This window comes from Ostrinia furnacalis, unplaced genomic scaffold, assembly GCF_004193835.3.
Source record: "Ostrinia furnacalis isolate ACB-3 unplaced genomic scaffold, ASM419383v2 OfSCF2600, whole genome shotgun sequence".
NCBI lineage: Eukaryota > Metazoa > Arthropoda > Insecta > Lepidoptera > Crambidae > Ostrinia > Ostrinia furnacalis.
In genome coordinates, this window is record NW_021132839.1 from 807,536 (window position 1) to 826,727 (window position 19,192).

Consider the following 19,192-nt stretch of genomic DNA (forward strand, 5'->3'; position numbering starts at 1 on the left):
TCAGGTAAGACACCCTAAATATTGTTGCCTTGTATTTGACGTCATAGTTACGAATAGCGCACGAACATATCCGAACGTCGTCTTCGGCTGTCATCTGACTCCCCGGGCCGCACGATGTGAGGTCGTTGAACTCTTGCAAGTGCTCACGTGACGCGTGTAGCGGACGCCAGCGTTAGGAATTCACGCCGTAGCGCGAGTGGCTGATTCTTGCGACCGGTTGCGCACGAAATTCGACCCTTACGCGACTTCTGCGCCGATTCACAAGATCGAAACTACGTATCAGAATGTCCGAGCGCATGAACATTTTCCTGTGAATTTCAGGTAAGCATTAAAACACTTTCTAATGTCTCGCAGATTTTATGTGACGTCACATTTTACGAATAGCGCTCGAATATACCCGAACATCGTCTTCGGCTATCATTTCACTCCCCGGGCCACCCGATGTGAGGTCGTTGAACTCTTGCAAGCGCTCACGTGACTCGTGTAGCGGACGCCAGCGTTAGGAATACACGCCGAGGCGCGAGTGGCTGATTCTTGCGACCGGTTGCGCACGAAATTTAACCCTTATGCGACCACCATACCGATTTCAAAGATCATATAACATTGTCTCAAAGAAATTGCAATGGAGAAGGTTGTTACAGTCCAACTGATTGAGTCTGATATGCACCCGGATGAGCGACCCTGGCGACACATCATGCACCCGGATGAGATAGCAGATATCACGCTCCAAAGAATCTGGAAATTTATAGACTCAACGGGACTAAGCAGTGAACTCTAAAGACAAGGGCGGCCACAATAGATCAAACCTGGTCGAGCTGGCGCAAATGAAGGCCCAAAAACCAATAATAATAATGAGTCTGATATTGTTTATTCCAGTTCAAACAACGCGAGCTCAGACTCGAGCTCGAGTATGAACACACCATCGTCGTTCGGCGTGAGCTCCACCACCACGCCCAACAGCAGCAGCAGCGCCAGCGCCTGCGACAGCGCCGAGCCCAGCCTGCCCAGCTCGCCCGACAACAACGCCTGCCCGCCCACCGTGCTGCCGGCGCCCGAGCAGGTGTGTAGTGACGTCACACCGCCGCTCTGTACGGACGGCGGGACCACCACCACGCCTGCGACAGCGCCGAGCCCAGCCTGCCCAGCTCGCCCGACAACAACGCCTGCCCGCCCACCGTGCTGCCGGCGCCCGAGCAGGTGTGTGTAACGTGACGTCACACCGACGCTCTGTACGGACGGCGGGACCACCACCACGCCTGCGACAGCGCCGAGCCCAGCCTGCCCAGCTCGCCCGACAACAACGCCTGCCCGCCCACCGTGCTGCCGGCGCCCGAGCAGGTGTGTACATTCGGCTGTCTTAGCCTACGGCCAGGTATCATCTCTCCGAACAGGCATCGAGAACAAAAGACGCGCGGAGTACTACGAAACCAAAAAATCTGATAGGTTATTCAAATCACTTCTCCGCTCCGTTCCGCCTTGGTGGAAACCGAGCCTAAGAAAGGAGGAGGGCGAAAGCTTTTCTGCTGTCTGGTCCTGGACGATCAGTGGGGACCCCCACCAACCAACCAACCTACTACAGCTACTAGCTGTATAATAGGTTATAGGTTATAGGTTGACCAACCGAGACCTCTCGCTCCTTCTCCGCCGAAACAGTCATCTCACAAAAGGAGAGCCACCGCGTGCCGCACCTCCTTAGACTCCCCGTTGACTACAGACTTATTAATCAGCCGAAGAATCGGCTGATACCAATGTGCGCACTTTTACAGATGCCCATACTGATTAACAGCCCGACCCAACTATCGGCCAACTAAAAAGTCGGTGGTCTGCGCTTAGGCATACTCCCCACTGGGCACTTCTCAAATGGACTAGGTCCCTGGTCTACAAAGTTCATTGTTTTAACAATATTTTGTTTCCACCAGGAATCTTCGCTCAATACTTCAATGGGAGTACTGAGTCTGAACGAGAGTTCCACCGCAACCAACACCTCTCTCAACGTCAGTTTGCCGCCTTCTGAAAGTCCCAAACTGAACGCCTCCACCGCATCGAATGCGAGTGGATCGGCGACGCAAACCGCGCAGAATCAAGAGGCGACAGAGAATGCAACTAGTGAGCCAAGACTGGACGCCCCTTCGTCTTCTAAGACCGTATTGCGGTCTAGGTGAGTTTCATATCCTCTTAGCTCAAAGCTGAACGGAACGAGTTTAACGCGCTAGCTTTGAAAGTTGTTTTGTAAATTAATTTCTCCTTACTCCTGAAATAAATCCTGAATTCATACTGCAAGCTGTGTTTAAATATCACGCAAGCAGCCGAAACCCGCAACTCTGGCATAATGATATCTCTCTCAATTTTACTTCATTTTGCGTTTGAAGTCACACACATGACGTCACCTCCACCGCGGTTGTTTGATGTTCACATCCACCCGTGGTTGTGATGTGTGTGATGTTTTATGGTTTATTAGCTTTTGTTCACTGAAAAAAATGTTTGGTTACTGCTTACACAACAAAAGTGACCACCGAACACTTTGGTTATGAGGAACAAAATGTTGTGTAAATTAAACAAATAGTTCTGTAGTGAGCTAGACTTAGTTTGGTTATAGTTAACACTTAGTTCGGTGGTCACTTTTGTTGTGTAAGCAGTCACCAAACATTTTTTTCAGTGTTATGATCGGCGACAATACACCAGAATTTTGTTACAAATAAACACGTATTACAATGACATAAGAAGCTACACTGTTTACCTTGATATGTGTGTTAACGGTTTTTGTCGGCCGTTTGGTGTAGTGGTTCGAAACGGACTACTATTCCGGAGGTTGCGGGTTCGATTCCCGCACAGTACAAACATTTGTGTGCATGAACATATTTGTTTGTATTGGACTGGGTGTTTTCTATGTATAATATGTATGTATTTACAAAAAAAAAAAAGTATTTAAGTATGTTTATATCCGTTGTCTAGTACCCATAGTACAAGCTTAGAGCTTAGTTTGGAACTAGAAGCGCAGTGTAAAATGTCCAAGGATATTTAAAAAAAAAAAAACTATCTACAGTGGGCCGGACTCCCTACTCAACTTCGGCCTAGGGCTACAAGCGGCGCTGTCGCCAGCTCACAAGGAGTACGCGGGGCGCGCGCGCGACAAGCGGCACTCGCTCACGCCGGCCGAGCATCTGCAAGGATCGCACGCTACGCAGAACAGGTGAATGATTTGTTTTAACGCAATCGTCTAACGGCGACATCATAAAGGCGCTGGACGCAGACCGCTACCAACCGGGTAACATGGAAAGCATTGGGGGAGGCCTATGTTCAGCAGTGGACGTCCTGTGGCTGAGATGATGATGATGATGATGAATCGTCTAACGCACTTCTCTAATACACTATGAGCTTTTCTTCTCTTCGCGGCGCTTCGACGAAATACCGAAGTTAGCCGAATAGTATAGTCAGTCAGACAGTGTTCAAACTTCAACGCTTTAAGCCCTTTGTACCGACAGCAATCGAAAATCGGGAGAGGTTGCTCGAAGCCAAATGAAGTGCGTATCTGCATTATTAACTTCGGCCAACTTCGTAAGTAGTCTAGCTGAGGTACTAGAGTTAATAATCCAATATATGAACATAGTCAAAAGTTTGAACACCGTGTTTTAACATAATAATGCATGGATCTCACATTTGCGACTGCCAAAGGTTCTAATTCCACTATTTTTTGTTTTACAGGCATTCAGCAGAGATCCTCACCACCAGCCTACTAGACCACGTGCCAGAGCGAGACAGAGACGGCGGCCAGCGCGAGAGGGAGCGAGAGAGGCGACGGCGGCGCTCGCGCAGTAACGAGCGTCCGCTGCCCGCTGCTTACGTCGCTTTGTACCCTTACAAGCCGCAGAAGCCAGACGAGCTGGAGTTGAAGAAAGGAGGTAGGACGAATGATTTTGAGCTTTGTGTCGTTGTGTTAAGGTTCAAAATTGATTGTATAACTTGTCGAGCAGAAAGAAGGCCTGTATGTATAAAAAACGAAAGGTCACTGACTAACTGCTCACCACGAAATCTCAGAAACTACAAGTGCTAGGAGTCTCAAATTTTGCATGGGGGTTCCTTTTAGAACGTAGGTGCTCACTAAGACGGGATTTTGCGAAATTCAACACCTAAGGGGATATAACGGGAGCTACGTGTACGAAGTCGCGGGCGGTCGCTAATTCCATTTATCCCGGTTACGGCTATAACGCTAGTTCATTGTTTTAGATCTAGTTAGATAAGTTGTATGTAATTCAAAATTATCGTGAACACCTTGATATTATTGTGTCGCTGCTGACTTGAGTGATGTGTTTTGTTGTATGTTCTATAGCGGTGTACACAGTAACGGAGCGTTGCCGCGACGGCTGGTATAAAGGCTGCGGCGAACGTTCCGCGCGATGCGGCGTGTTCCCCGGCAACTACGTGGCGCCCGCCAAGCACTCGCCGCGCCTCAAGCACGACAAGGTACAAGGAACTGCACCTTACTGCTTCGTAATACCAGGCCTGTTCATCTCCGCGAGTTTACATCGAAAACAAAACACGCACGATGGCCCACCTACAGGACACTATTCGACAAGGCCTCACATACGAGCGAACATTGACTCACGCACGCGTATTCTTGTGTATGATGGAAGAAAATAAAGAAAATGGTGTACTAAATACTGTACAGTATTTAACTGCCTAAATAATAATAAAAACACAGAATGTTCTTTTTTAAGTTGCCTCAAGACTACTTATTCATGATAATTCATGCTAAATCATGTATTTTCTCCGCCATTTTCCGCAGTTTGGCACCTCACGTCACATAATTTTACCGAAGTCAGCCCTATAGCTTCGGCGCAGTGCCGATCACTGACGTTTGTCAACAAAATGGTACTTGACTCTTGAGACAGGCTAAATTACACCATATTGTTAATGACATTGAGCATACATTTTTTTAAATAACTTCGCGAAGTAAAACTCTTGTACGTAGTACTTATTATTATTCTGTGGTAATACGGCTCACATTGCTACGGCGGTACAAAGGCTGCCGCGAGCGCTCGGCGCGTTGCGGCGTGTTCCCCGGCAACTACGTCGCGCCCGCCAAGCACTCGCCGCGCCTCAAGCACGACAAGGTACAAGGAAATGGATCTTACTGCCTCGCAATACGGCTCACATTGGTACAAGGGTGCGGCTCAAGCACGACAAGGTATACGGAACTGCACCTTACTGTCTCGCAACACGGCTCATATTGCTGCGGCGGTACAAGGCTGCGACTCAAGCACGACAAGGTACGCGGAAACGGATCTTACTGCCTCGCAATACAGCTCACATTGTTAAGGTGGTACAAGGGTGCCACTCAAGCACGACAAGGTACTCGGAACTGCACCTTACTGCTTCGTAATACGGCTCACATTGCTGCGGTGGTACAAGGCTATGACTCAAGCACGACAAGGTACGCGGAAATGGACCTTACGAGCCCGCAATACGGCTCACATAGCCTTGTCGTACTTTGCTGGCTACAAAGCACGATAAGGTACGCGGAACTACACCCTACCGCCTTGTAATACGGCTCACATTGGCTGCGGCTCAAGCACGACAAAGTCCGCGGAACTGCACCCTACTGCCTCGCAATACGGCTCACATTGCTACGGCTGGTACAAGGCTGCGACTCCAGCACGACAAGGTACGCGAAAATGGATCTTACTGCCTCGCAATACGGCTCACATTGCTGCGGCGGTACAAGGCTGCGGCGAGCGCTCGGCGCGATGCGGCGTGTTCCCCGGCAACTACGTCGCGCCCGCCAAGCACTCGCCGCGCCTCAAGCACGACAAGGTACAAGGAAATGCATCTTACTGCCTCGCAATACGGCTCATCGTACTTTACTGGCTACAAACAGGCCTGGCTCACTCCGCGCGGTACATCCGNATTATTTTCTATTGACGTTCATAAGTGCCACTTGTGGTCTAAACTGAATAAATATTTTTGATTTTTTATTTTGATTTTGAAGATTAGAGTGTACAACCAATGTGTGTTACCAGTGATGACTTATGGTTCGGAAACGTGACCTCTCACTATAGGCCTTATACAGAAGCTCAAAGTTGCACAGCGTGCTATGGAGAGGGCTATGCTTGGTGTTTCTTTACGAGATCAAATCAGAAATGAGGAGATCCGTAAACGAACTAAAGTCGCTGACATAGCCCGACAGATTAGCAAGCTGAAGTGGCAATGGGCAGGGCACATAGTACGCAGAATTGACAGCCGATGAAGCAGCAAGGTTCTGGAGTGGAGGTCGCGTACCGGAAATCGCAGCGTGGGACGTCCACCCACAAGGTGGACCGACGACATCATAAAGGTAGCAGGAAGGCGTGGGACGCAGGCCGCGACCAACCGGGCAGCACGGAAAGCATTGGGGGAGGCCTATGTTCAGCAGTGGACGTCCTATGGCTGAAATGATGATGATGGCCAAACCACGAAGTGCGGTTTGCGGGGATTTTGATCCGAGCAATCCGAGCGTCATTATTGTAGTGTGCGTGTGCACTCATAGATATAGTATAGTGTGTACCGATAACACTCAAACATTAGAGGAAGAATGGTGGGGCGCGTCTTCGTGGATGAAACGATCTATAAGTGGGATATTTACACATTGTATTTGTTACTTTGTGTGCTGAAGAATAAATAAATAAAATAAATAAATATTTTGTCTTTATGAGAATAAATTATTATTTATTTTTTATTATTTATTTATTTAAAAAATGTCTTTAAACAACAAAGAAAATCAATTGTAGAAACTTTTAAGAGTGGATAAGGGCCTGTATTTCGAATATCTATTATCTTTGTAACGGGCATGAATATAATTCCATTGTTTTAGGCTTAGTTAAGTGACATGACAGAGTTATATATTTATTTTAGACCCATATTAGTGAAATATTATGATAAAGTTGTTTTACCTCCCACAGCGGTGTACACAGTGACGGAGAGATGCCGCGACGGCTGGTACAAAGGCTGCGGCGAACGTTCGGCGCGTTGCGGCGTGTTCCCCGGCAACTACGTGGCGCCCGCCAAGCACTCGCCGCGCCTCAAGCACGACAAGGTACAAGGAAACTTTATATTGTTCGGTGCTTAAACTCTAAACTCTATTCAATTGATTTTTGTTTTTACTAGTGTATAATTACCCTAACATTGCAAAAAGAAATGTTGTGTATACCTGTAATTGAGGTCATATACGTATCATGTATTAAACCATGTTAAAATGTATAACTGTATTATGTATGTGACGTTGTTGGTGTACCTAATAAATAAATAAACTGCACCTTACTGCCTCGCAATACGGTTCACATTGCTGCGGTGGTAAAAGACTACGCTCAAGCATGACAAAGTATGCGGAACTGCACCATACTGCCTCCTTATTCGGCTCACAATGCAATATTCCCGCCACGTTGCGAGCACTGTGCGGTGCAATCGACATTTCAGCCGATTTTAAGGAGCGCTAAAAAGTACTATCTCCCTTTTTTCTTTCATTGCCAGCTTTTTGACATTGCTGGGTCTATACAACATTCGTGATCCGCTTGAATATTGTAACTCAATCGCAACTGCTTCAAGAAGATATCCAAATGCAACGTTGCCTCCGTGGAAGTAGTTCGCATAATATTACTAAGGACTTTTAGTCGTTATAATTTGTATGAAGAATCTGCGACACCAAATCAGTGTATGGTGCGTATTTCATGTATGTTCATACTGATCAAGCCCCGATCATACTATCCGCCGACAAAAAAGTCTGTAGTCTGCGGGGTATCAGTATCCTGAAACGCCAAATAGCGAATATCAAAAACTAACCCAGTATTGATAGTAGCGCCTTCCTGTTTGTTCAACATGGCAAAAATTGGAACTAATAATCCAGTATAGATAGTAGCGCCCTCTTGACAATGTCATAGCTGGGACGGTTCATTGTTGGACATTTATGATATCGTAGATGTAGCGTCACGGTTGACGTAAATAGTGACGTAAATGTTGTTTGCAGAGTACAGCGTCCCCAGTGACGGCGGTGGCCAAGCCGACGCAGGCGCCGCCGCCCAGCGGCAGCCTGGCGCCGCCCGACGCGCCGCCCAGGGCGCAATCCCCGCCCAACGCCAATGGTACGTATTTAAGTTAACATACATTTGTCGGCCGTTTGGTGTAGTGGTAGTGGTTCAGAACGGACTACTGTGCCGAGAGGTCCCGGGTTCGATTCCCGGCCAATTGAAATGATGAATTTTAATTTCTGTGACGGGTCTGGGTGTTTTCTATGTATAATATGTATGTATTTACAAAAAAAAAAGTATTTAAGTACGTTTATATCCGTTGTCTAGTACCCATAGTACAAGCTTTACTTAGTTTGGGACTAGCGGCGCAGTGTAAAATGTCCAAGGATATTTATTTATTTATTTATACCTTCTTTCAAAGTAATAGCAAACAAACCTCAGTGGTTTATGCCAATGCAATAAATTGGAATAATGTTTAAGAACTTCCTTTGTAAAATGATAATGAATGAAAAAAAAAATAGTTGTGACAATGACATCACAAACACATTTCTATGATAACAAAATTTAAATTTTAAATAAAAGAAGAACGGTCACGCTCCATAGAAAAAAAACCCAGACCCGACAGGAACGAGACATACCTCAATAGTTAAATTATATATTTTTTATATTCGAAATGTATGGCTAACGCCAAAATATTGCCCTATGTATTTGTTCAGGCGTTACACAAATACTAATAAAAAAAAAATGCCTATTTTTTTTTTACCATTATCTAAATTCTGTCAACAGCACAACCGCTGACATACCCTTGGAGCGTGAGTCCACAGGCTCAGCTACAGCAACAACAAAACACCCCTAGATCTGAAAAGGTAAGTAGGTAACTTAAAAACTTTTTAGTAATTAAGTTTCAATAAGATTTTATGACCAGCGGTGGCAGCGGTGTGCTTTTCCGAAAACCACAGAATTAAATTCCAACAGAGCCGACTTTCTAAATATAAAAGTACCTGTATTGTGTGTTTGCACTAGTATTTGCTCGTAGTTACTATAACCAAACAATAACCAAAGTTACGACCACCTCAGAACAGTACATTTTCCCAAACAGTCAAAAGAGAAATCCAAGTCAGAAAAGTCCTCCATATCAACTGGCGTTAGTCTCATGAAGCGGCTGGCAGCCATGAAGAAATGCAAGTCCCCGCCTCCCAGTGGCTACAGTATGGACAATCCTGTGTTCGAAGACGGGCCTGGGACGTCTCTGATGCTGAACCTAGCCTCGCAACACCACCCCGTGCATGTCAGGTCAGTGATAGATAGATAAACACTACACTACACAAGTCAAGACAAAATAAAAGAGACTGCATTATTAAGGCTGTCTTATCGGTGATCTCTTCCAGATAGGCTTTTTTAGAGCACTTTATCGTCAGTGAAGTTCTAACAGTGCGTAAGTCAAAAATTTACATTTTAAAGGAGATTGTTCGGAAAAAGCACTCGGTCTTTCTTCATCCAATGGCATCAAAATGTTAATAAAACCTTAAAAATTACTAAGGCACTGACTATTAGAACTTCATTGACGTTATACTCTTCTCAAAGATAGCTCGCTCTGCCACCAGAGTGATCAAACGAACATACCCGAAGTGAAGTTCTGACTTCATTTCGAGTTCGTTTCCGTGCTAGTTTAGGCGTTGACAGGGTAAATTACACGATAGCATTACCCAATTAAGTTTAAAATTCTTGTTATCTTAAAAGGAGTTAAATGTTATTATTATTTCACTGACCATCCTCAATCATTGTTTGTGCTTTGTGCACGCATGCGTTTTTGTGTTAACATTATGTGTGCTGCCGTATTTCTCGCTCGATATCTTGAATATTATTTGTGTACTAGCTTTCCGCCCGCGGCTTCGCCCGCGTGGAATTTTGTCTGTCACAGAAAAACTTTATCGCGCGCGTCCCTGTTTCAAAAACCGGGATAAAAACTATCCTATGTTCTTTCCCGGGACTCAAACTATCTCTATGCCAAATTTCATCAAAATCGGTTGCGAGGTTTAAGCGGGAAAGCGTAACAGACAGACAGACAGACNGTAGGTATGAATGAAGACATTGTAATAGAACAAGTTTTTTTAATCCTAATTAGGTATATTTGAAATGTTATTTTTACTTACCTACATACGTACCTCATTACAAATAAGTAGATTAATTATTTTTTCACTAGACAGCAACCCTAACAGCGTAAGAAGAGTTCAGAGGCACGCGATAGAAAGAGACAAAACTTGTAGGTGAATAAAATTGTAGGTACGTAGTGCTGTGCGAGCTGAATTCCACTGTATCGCGTCCCAGCAAGACTCGCATTTATTTAAATCGTCGTGCGGAGTAAACCTTCTGTACCTGTACTATTACTTATTCTGTGCTACAAAGCACGATAAGGTACGCGGAACTACACCCTACCGCCTTGTAATACGGCTCACATTGGCTGCGGCTCATGCACGACAAGGTACAAGGAAATGCATCTTACTGCCTCGTAATACGGCTCACATTGCTACAGCGGTACTATGCTGGCTACAAAGCACGATAAGGTACGCGGAACTACACCCTACCGCCTTGTAATACGGCTCATATTGGCTGCGGCTCAAGCACGAAAAGTACGCGGAAATGCATCCTACCGTCTCGTAATACAGCTCACATTGCTACGGCGGTACAAATTGGTAAGGTGATACTAGGCTGCGACTCAAGCACGAAAAGTACGCGGAAATGCATCCTACCGCCTCGTGATACGGCTCACATTGCTACGGCGGTACAAAATGCTAAGGTGATACTAGGCTGCGACTCAAGCACGACAAGGTACGCGATATTGCATCCTACCGCCTCGTGATACGGCTCACATTGCTACGGCGGTACAAAATGCTAAGGTGATACTAGGCTGCGACTCAAGCACGACAAGGTACGCGATATTGCATCCTACCGCCTCGTGATACGGCTCACATTGCTACGGCGGTACAAAATGCTAAGGTGATACTAGGCTGCGACTCAAGCACGACAAGGTACGCGATATTGCATCCTACCGCCTCGTGATACGGCTCACATTGCTACGGCGGTACAAAATGCTAAGGTGATACTAGGCTGCGACTCAAGCACGACAAGGTACGCGATATTGCATCCTACCGCCTCGTGATACGGCTCACATTGCTACGGCGGTACAAAATGCTAAGGTGATACTAGGCTGCGACTCAAGCACGACAAGGTACGCGATATTGCATCCTACCGCCTCGTGATACGGCTCACATTGCTACGGCGGTACAAAATGCTAAGGTGATACTAGGCTGCGACTCAAGCACGACAAGGTACGCGATATTGCATCCTACCGCCTCGTGATACGGCTCACATTGCTACGGCGGTACAAAATGCTAAGGTGATACTAGGCTGCGACTCAAGCACGACAAGGTACGCGATATTGCATCCTACCGCCTCGTGATACGGCTCACATTGCTACGGCGGTACAAAATGCTAAGGTGATANCCTTGCGTACGTTGACTTTTAGCGGCAAAAACGGCCTATGTTTATTACTTAATATCTTCGTAAGTAATGGTCCGATTTGGATAATTCAAAAAGATATATCTTTCTTATGTCTTAAAGATTAACGTAGATACTAGTTTTATTGAATTTTCTACAACAGTACTGATCCTCATTAAGTTTTATTAGAGGCCGGTAGATCTATTCTCATAAATAAAACACTGGATACTCATCTTATACATTATATTGCCTTATTTTAGATACAATTCATCACTTAGCACAAAAGCGCGCGGAGTCGTCTCCGCACGTCCCTCTATCCTGACGTTTGATTCTCGTGTGACATTGACGTATTGTCAATGTCACTATGACAGCAACTCATTGGCCACAACTATACCGTTATTTTAACGTTTTAGATTTTTCATAATTAACAGTTTAAAATTCTTGTTATCTTAAAAGGAGTTAAATGTTATTATTATTTCACCGACCATCCTCAATCATTGTTTGTGCTTTGTGCACGCATGCGTTTGTGTGTTAACATTATGTGTGCTGCTGTGTTTCTCGCTCGATATCTTGAATATTATTTGGTTATTTGTAAAAGTACATAAATGAAACTTGCTCATTTATTGTACCGCCTTAGTCTCTCTACTCGACCTGGGGTTGACTGGCAGAGAATGCCAGCTGGCATTAAGTCCGCCACTGTACAGTCTTATGTGCAAAAGTATAAATAAATAAAATTAATAATAATGATATAATCAACAGAATCAGATACTGATGTTGAGCGGGAAGTACAAAATGATTTACCGGTTGGGCTAACACAGCACTCATCACATTGTATGCGTTTGTGTCGCCTCACACCTCTGTGTAATATCGACAAGTCAAGTGAATCCCCAGTTTTGAATTCAGTTCTTCGTTGCTTCAATTTACCTACACCATGATTGATTACAAGTTACAAAAAAAAAGATCTTTCTCGTAATGAGATTCTCACCTAAGGAGTACTATGAATCTAGGTATAAAGTAAGGACCTTGTCCGGAATTATTTCGATGCAAATGAGTTCTCGTGTGCTGAAATGTAGACGATATAAAGTGGGTTATTTTGATCCCTGGGCTGTGAACCCTCTCCTAACACAAGCACGTATGTAAGCTTTCTTGGAGGGATTAACTGGAATATTAGCTTGATGGTACTTATTAGACTATTTGACACCACCAATCAATTGATGTACTTTTTAAAACTGTCATAACGAGACTTGTATAGATTTTATATGGCAATACAGCAAGTGACGTCACTATTTTGTCAATTCAAACTACTTTTTTAATTACAATGCAACCTAAAATCTTATTTTACAGGTAATTTAAAATTAATTATTTTTTTAAGACCAGAATAGTCTTTTAAAAAAAGTTGTGATTTCGAATCATTGGGGAATGGTAGCAATAGTCTATTGCACACAGATCAAAAACGCTCCAGCTTTTGATCCAGCTTTGAAACCTTAAAATATCCAGATTATATGATTTTAAACTATCGCGTTCCATTTCAACTAAAATTTCGCGCCCGTGTTTTAGTGCCGTTCCCGCTCAGTTTTAGCTGGCATTTCGGCATATGCACGCTCTGAATCCGAATCGCACACAGATTAAAACTTGGAGGTTATTAAAAAAAATTTTTTTCAGTATTTTATTTTACCGTTTTGTCGGCGTGATTAATATACATATTACATACCTCCACAAAATTACAGCTCTCTAGTGCGAATAGTTTCCAAGCAAAACCTCGGACAGACAGACATATCGAAACTATAAGGGTTCCTTGTCAGGACTACGGAACCCTAAAAAAGCGAACACTTGACTCGTCGACGACTAATCGCACAATAACACAGGTCCGGCTCGTGTCCGTCGCAGCTTCTGCGCGCGCTGCCCGGCACCGAGCGGCGCCACAAGGAGCATGCCGCCGTACTGTGCGTCCATGAGCACGCGCGGTGAGTACACAGCATTGGCGCAGCTCGATTCGGGTTCCTTCGACTTATTGGCCGGTTCGGGCTTATAGCTCGAAAGTCGAAAGCCTTCAGGTCCGGAATGTCCAATTCCCAAAATGTCCAACGGTTTCAAAATGTCAAATTCCCAGAAAGTCCAATTCCCAAAATGTCCAATTCCCGAAATGTCCAATTCCCGAAATGTCCAATTCCTGAAATGTCCAGTTCCCGAAACGTCCAATTCCCAAAATGTTGTGTGTACGAATAGTAGTGTACGAATGCGTTTAGTTTTTGCGAAATCGGCATATAAACATAGAGTATTATTTGTAAAAAGTACGTAGAAAAAATTGGTACCTACTGCACTTTATACTCGTACAAGTATGAATAGTTATTTATATTTTTTCTTTTTTTTCTTTTGACCTAAAAAGGAAAGAATAATTTGTAAATAAATAAATGATTATTTAAATTTAAGTATGGTCATTTATTTAAAATTTTTAAAGAAAGCCTATGAGAACTTTGTTAAATAAGTTAACCCATCATAATAGAAGATTGGACATTTTGGGAATTGGACGTTTCGGGAACTGGACATTCCGGGAATTGGAAATTTTGAAACCGTTGGACATTTTGGAAATTGGACATTCTGAACCTGAAGGCTCGAAAGCTATACGCTCATGGCTGGTCGGTGTTGGGGGAATCGCTAGAGCGACGGACTTTACTGAAGCTCGACCCTAGTACCATTGTCCCGCCCTCGCGGTACAAGCCCACCGGATGATTCCACGTTGGTTGAGGCCCACTGACGCAGCTGAGGCGTGCTGTTATAACCCGGTCGAGTTACTGCGTACCTGGCAGTCGTGACGTCATGTCGACGCTCTGGTACGGACGGGGCGAACGCGAGGTGAGTGCGAGAAGAGTCGCATTCCAGCGTGGTACGCAGTTAGCTCGATCGGGTTGTACAGTCGCGGAATGAAAAGGTTCGTCAGTTTACAAATTGATTCCTTCAACGAATCGCGAGCACATATTACCTTTTGAAACTATGTTACAGAATAATCTCGAGTTAGAGAAAATAATCTTTAACTGTTCGCCAGTAAAGTTCAAAATTTTTCAGACCAAAGTTGTTTGACGATTTAACTTGTCAAGAAGATTATTATGATTGATAAACTAAAACCTTCTTGTTGGTTCAACCCGCCATTAATATTCGTATTAAATAAAAAAACTATTGTCAATTGGTCAATGTCATCATTGCATTGCACTGATGGGATAGAAAAATAAACAAGCAAAACCTTATTCGTTAGCAAACGTCATATTTATTTAAATGTTAGCAGCACTGTTTCTTGAACTGTTATGTTGGCAGGTTTGACTCACAGTACCTAGTGCAAGCGAAAACCGACACTAAGGTGACGAACCTTTTCATTCCGCGACTGTACATTCGCCCCTCGCGACGTGTGTCGAAATCCGTCTTTCGCGTCTGCGCCACATTGCGCTGCTTATACTATTCTTCGATACAAACACGCGTGGGTGCGCCAGCGCAAGTTTTGGTGTAGGCCCAGTTATAGGTAAGGCGACTGAGTCAATCAGAAACTATCAAGGTAACGAGCTCTGTTTGATATTAATAAAGACTACTAATTCAATTTAATTTGCATGCACTGTTACTGGTATAAAATATGTGGTAAACAATTTGTTTACCTGAAATAGTTAATCAAAAAAGTTAAATAAAGGGATAATAATAGAAGTCACAGATTTAACGGCGATGTTATGATATTGTTAAGCTTTTTAATGTGTTATTTTGTTTGTTTTGTTTTTGTGCTTATTGTATGACGCTATCATCATCGACTCCACAGTTGGTTTCACTCGCATCATGTTCACTTCACTATGTTATTAATTATACACTATGATATAAGTTAACTTTTAATACATATTGTAAATCTAGAAATTCTCCTAGAGTCCTACGATTTTGGGTTGCACTTGAAAATTTTCACATAACCACCGATATCTGATTGCGTTAAATAAATACGATCACGTATTTATCCTTCCACACGTTTGAACGTAATCTTCGATTGCAGTTCAACCAACAACGACGGGCCGTGGCAGTCGCAGCACCGCAAGTCGCAGTCGCTAGACGTGACCGCGGTGCGGAGAGACCGCCACCACTCGCAGAATGTTAAAGAGAGGTGTGTGCAATTTCTTACTCATTTTAAATCCTTCATTATTTCTAGTCTTGCGGTCTGGTTAATGGTCTAAGGTTCATTAGCATAAAATATTTGAACTTATTGAAGGTTAACAACTTTGTTGATAGTTATACCGATTGTCTTAGTTGCATCAAGTTGATTTTTCAATGTTAACTCATTAGATTATACAATGATGATCTTGAATATAGAAAGTAATATCAATAAAGATTCAAAATCTGATAAACCTACGGTTTTGATTTAGAAGAGACTCATGGAAAAGAAAAGAATATAATTCTGTTTGCAAGCCTAATAAACACTTAACTTTCCTCTGTACATTTATTGGTGTTACAATAGAGTTAAGATATTTATGAACCCTATTCTCATTACACAATTATATTTCAGATTCCGCTGCATCGTCCCTTACCCGCCGAATTCGGAATACGAGCTAGAACTGAAAGTGGACGACATAGTGGTGGTATCTCGCAAGCGCGGCGACGGCTGGTACAAAGGCACGCTGCAACGCACCGGCCGCACCGGGCTGTTCCCAGCTTCCTTCGTGCAGAGTTGTCCGCACGAGTGACTGCCGATGTATTGGGTCAACCAACCAATAGTTCCACGAGTTAAGTCCAAAATAATACTGTTCTAGCCCTGAAAACTAATGTGAATCCCGATTTTTACTCGCTCTGAAATTGATTGTCAGTTGTGCGAAATTGTGACGTCATCGGCTTGTGTTGCTGGGATATAATAGCGTTTTGACAACTAACAAAATTTGGAAACGATGCCTATTACAGGCCATATTTGATGACACATTTTTTATTACGATTTTAAACAAACACAGAATTTAACATAATTCCGAATTGGCGCTACCTAGCGAGAGAGCAGCTATGTAATGATCGTAATTTAATGAATTGCCATATTAAAAATAAGTAAATCTCGATAAATTCGATGATTCGACTAACTTTGGCTTAGGTTAGATTTGTAAGGGAAAATCAGGGAGCTTGGGAGTAGACCGCGCTGTGTTTATTTTTTTAATACTCGACAATGATTATAAGAGCTCTAGAAACTATTTCCGTCTCTGTCTTATAAGTGTTGACCACGAGAGACAAGAGACTCGAGCAGTCCAGCTTAACGCTCTTGATAGAGGTTTTGTAGTAACTAGTGATCTATAACTAGACTTATTGTATAGTATATGCGTGTTATCAGTAATGTATATTACAATTCACTCAAAATGTTTTATGACAATGTTTTATGGTATGGCTTTTAGGAATCGACCATATTCCTACCATATTCCTAGTTGTTTAGCAATTACCGTCTGACTAAAGCAATCCGCTGTTTTGTCTAACTAAAAAAACATGTGAGTTTTTTGAAATAGGCAACCCCTAATACCCCACAAACAACTTTTTGAAAATAAGGACTTAATTATTAAAATCAAATCAAAGCAGTGGTCGTACTAAAGCCAAGCATGCAAGTGTTGCTATTATCATTTTTTATTAAAGTTTCTACAAATACATTATAATAATAACGTTTGCTGTGTTTGTTAGATGTTGAACTAGTTCTGTTGTAAAATAAAATCAAAAATGTATAAAAATTTCACGCCCGTCTTGATATTTTTAAATGGTTGCTATCGTTGTTAATATTTGTGGGCCAAAGGAATTATTCCCGTTATAATGATATGAATTTATTTTTGTATTGGAAATCGAATCCTTCGATTGCGGCGATATGAAGCTTCTGTCGTTTGAAGTGCAACAATAATTCCTTGGAGGCATAATTTGACAAAAACTTACCAATTTTACATTTTTATAGTATGTAAATAACAGGCACTATTGTAAAAGTTCGGTTCTACAATCTGTAAACGTTAATATGTAAATAATGGAAACAAATTGTCAAACAACTTTTTATAATTTACACCTTCTTGTTTACTCTTATAAACTTTTGTTTATACTTTTTAGACAATTTTACTTATTATCACATTAATTTCAATTTATAATTTAAGAACAATACGCTTATTACGTATAATTATTGTTTTAAGACACTGCCATAAAATATTACATTGATTTTCAACCTAATTTCGGTGGTTTAACTTTTTAATTAAATAGTATCTAATGTACCGCATGTAATTATTATCCATCTAGTTTAGATAAATATTTAGATATGCATTATGATCAGGTTGAATTTATACAACTTAAACTGTAGGATTTATATGTATAGACGATAAGTAATTTATATAAATGGATTTTTAAATTTTCTAAATAAAATTTATTCTTTTCAATAGCAAAATTTTTTAAACTTGGAATTAAGACTGTATAATGTAGTCTTGTTTAAACGTTTGTTTTTACTGGTTATTCAATAAATCAGTACCGTTTAGATAATTTTAATGTAGATATTGTTGAATAAGGTGGATCATTCACGAATATTGTAGGTTATCTTTAATGACGTGTCTATAATTGTTTTTGTGGATGTCTGATTAGCATTGGACTGTGTTGTGTGTTCACATGAACACAAACTTACACTGTGGCACAAATAGGTGTGAAATTGGGTCTGCCCAATGTTCTCACATAATAACAGTAGATAGTCTAACGCATTTTTATGGAAGCACCGTGAACGATGGGAGAAATACTGCCTTTGAAAGTTTTGTAAGTTTATATATTTTTCAAAATATTAGTAAATGAGTACTAATAAGACTCCCTTGAATCTTTCGAGTATTAATGTTACTGCAGTGCTGCTAAAAGTCGTTGATTAACGTAATTTTGAATCCGATATCGGCCATACACAAAAATGATGTCTATAATATAACAAATACTGTAAAGTTCGACGCTCAACTAACCCTCGATCGTAGTATCGGTATACTCTACTTATGTACATTTAAACGTATTCTATAATGTATTCGTATGTAATGAATTGCATGTATGCTATTTTGAAAATCCTCATTATTTTATACATTTGTGTTGATTTTTGTAGAAAATGGTCACAAAAGAACTGATTCGTTTTAATTAGTATTTATTTGTTTCGTTCTCTCTCTAATAATCCACACAACGAATTTTCATGAAACTACTCGAAAATTCTAGATGTATTTTGGACCGTTTTCCAATTTTCACTCTATTTATTCAAATGTTACAAATTGTATGAAATATAAAATATAGAGTAGCGTTTATAAATATTAGATACAATTTACAGTATTCGTTACTCTATTTCAGATTTCTGATGTTCAAAATTTAATAAAGTATCACATAAATATTTAAAATAATTGGGAAACGGGTCCAACATTGTTTTACGTTGATTTTGTATCGTTCGCTTTTAGTGTAAGCGTAAGTGAATCATATCGAACGGTTGAATTAGGACATTTTGAAAGAAATAAACATTTCTTCTTATATTCAAACTTTTATTTCAGTTTGCCCTTCCCCAATATCGAGTTTAACTGAAAGAATTTTCAATTAAATATTAAAATTGATGACCTCCATACGACCTTAGGTAAAAGAAGTGTTCGTTAATCATGGACGTTTAAAAGTTGACGTTTTTTAATCCTTCAAGCTCCGCGAATCTAGACACAATAGATAATCAATTGTTATGACATTAA

The 19,192-nt window shown here is 41.9% G+C and overlaps 1 protein-coding gene across 1 annotated transcript in view; it reads left to right on the forward strand.

Moving 5' to 3' along the window:
• The window catches only part of POSH (SH3 domain containing ring finger posh), a 50,599-nt gene extending 31,611 nt beyond the window's left edge, over positions 1-18,988 (forward strand). Inside the window, exons 21-34 of the mRNA XM_028309054.1 lie at positions 877-1,060; positions 1,920-2,158; positions 3,044-3,190; positions 3,703-3,899; positions 4,328-4,498; positions 5,023-5,185; positions 5,571-5,894; positions 6,889-7,069; positions 7,997-8,111; positions 8,784-8,863; positions 9,097-9,290; positions 13,361-13,459; positions 15,514-15,621; positions 16,021-18,988. Of these exons, the coding sequence (XP_028164855.1) occupies positions 877-1,060; positions 1,920-2,158; positions 3,044-3,190; positions 3,703-3,899; positions 4,328-4,498; positions 5,023-5,185; positions 5,571-5,894; positions 6,889-7,069; positions 7,997-8,111; positions 8,784-8,863; positions 9,097-9,290; positions 13,361-13,459; positions 15,514-15,621; positions 16,021-16,198 (2,380 nt within the window). The 3' untranslated portion in view covers positions 16,199-18,988. The remainder of the gene's footprint in view (positions 1-876; positions 1,061-1,919; positions 2,159-3,043; positions 3,191-3,702; positions 3,900-4,327; positions 4,499-5,022; positions 5,186-5,570; positions 5,895-6,888; positions 7,070-7,996; positions 8,112-8,783; positions 8,864-9,096; positions 9,291-13,360; positions 13,460-15,513; positions 15,622-16,020) is intronic.
• The last annotated feature ends 204 nt before the right edge of the window (positions 18,989-19,192 follow it).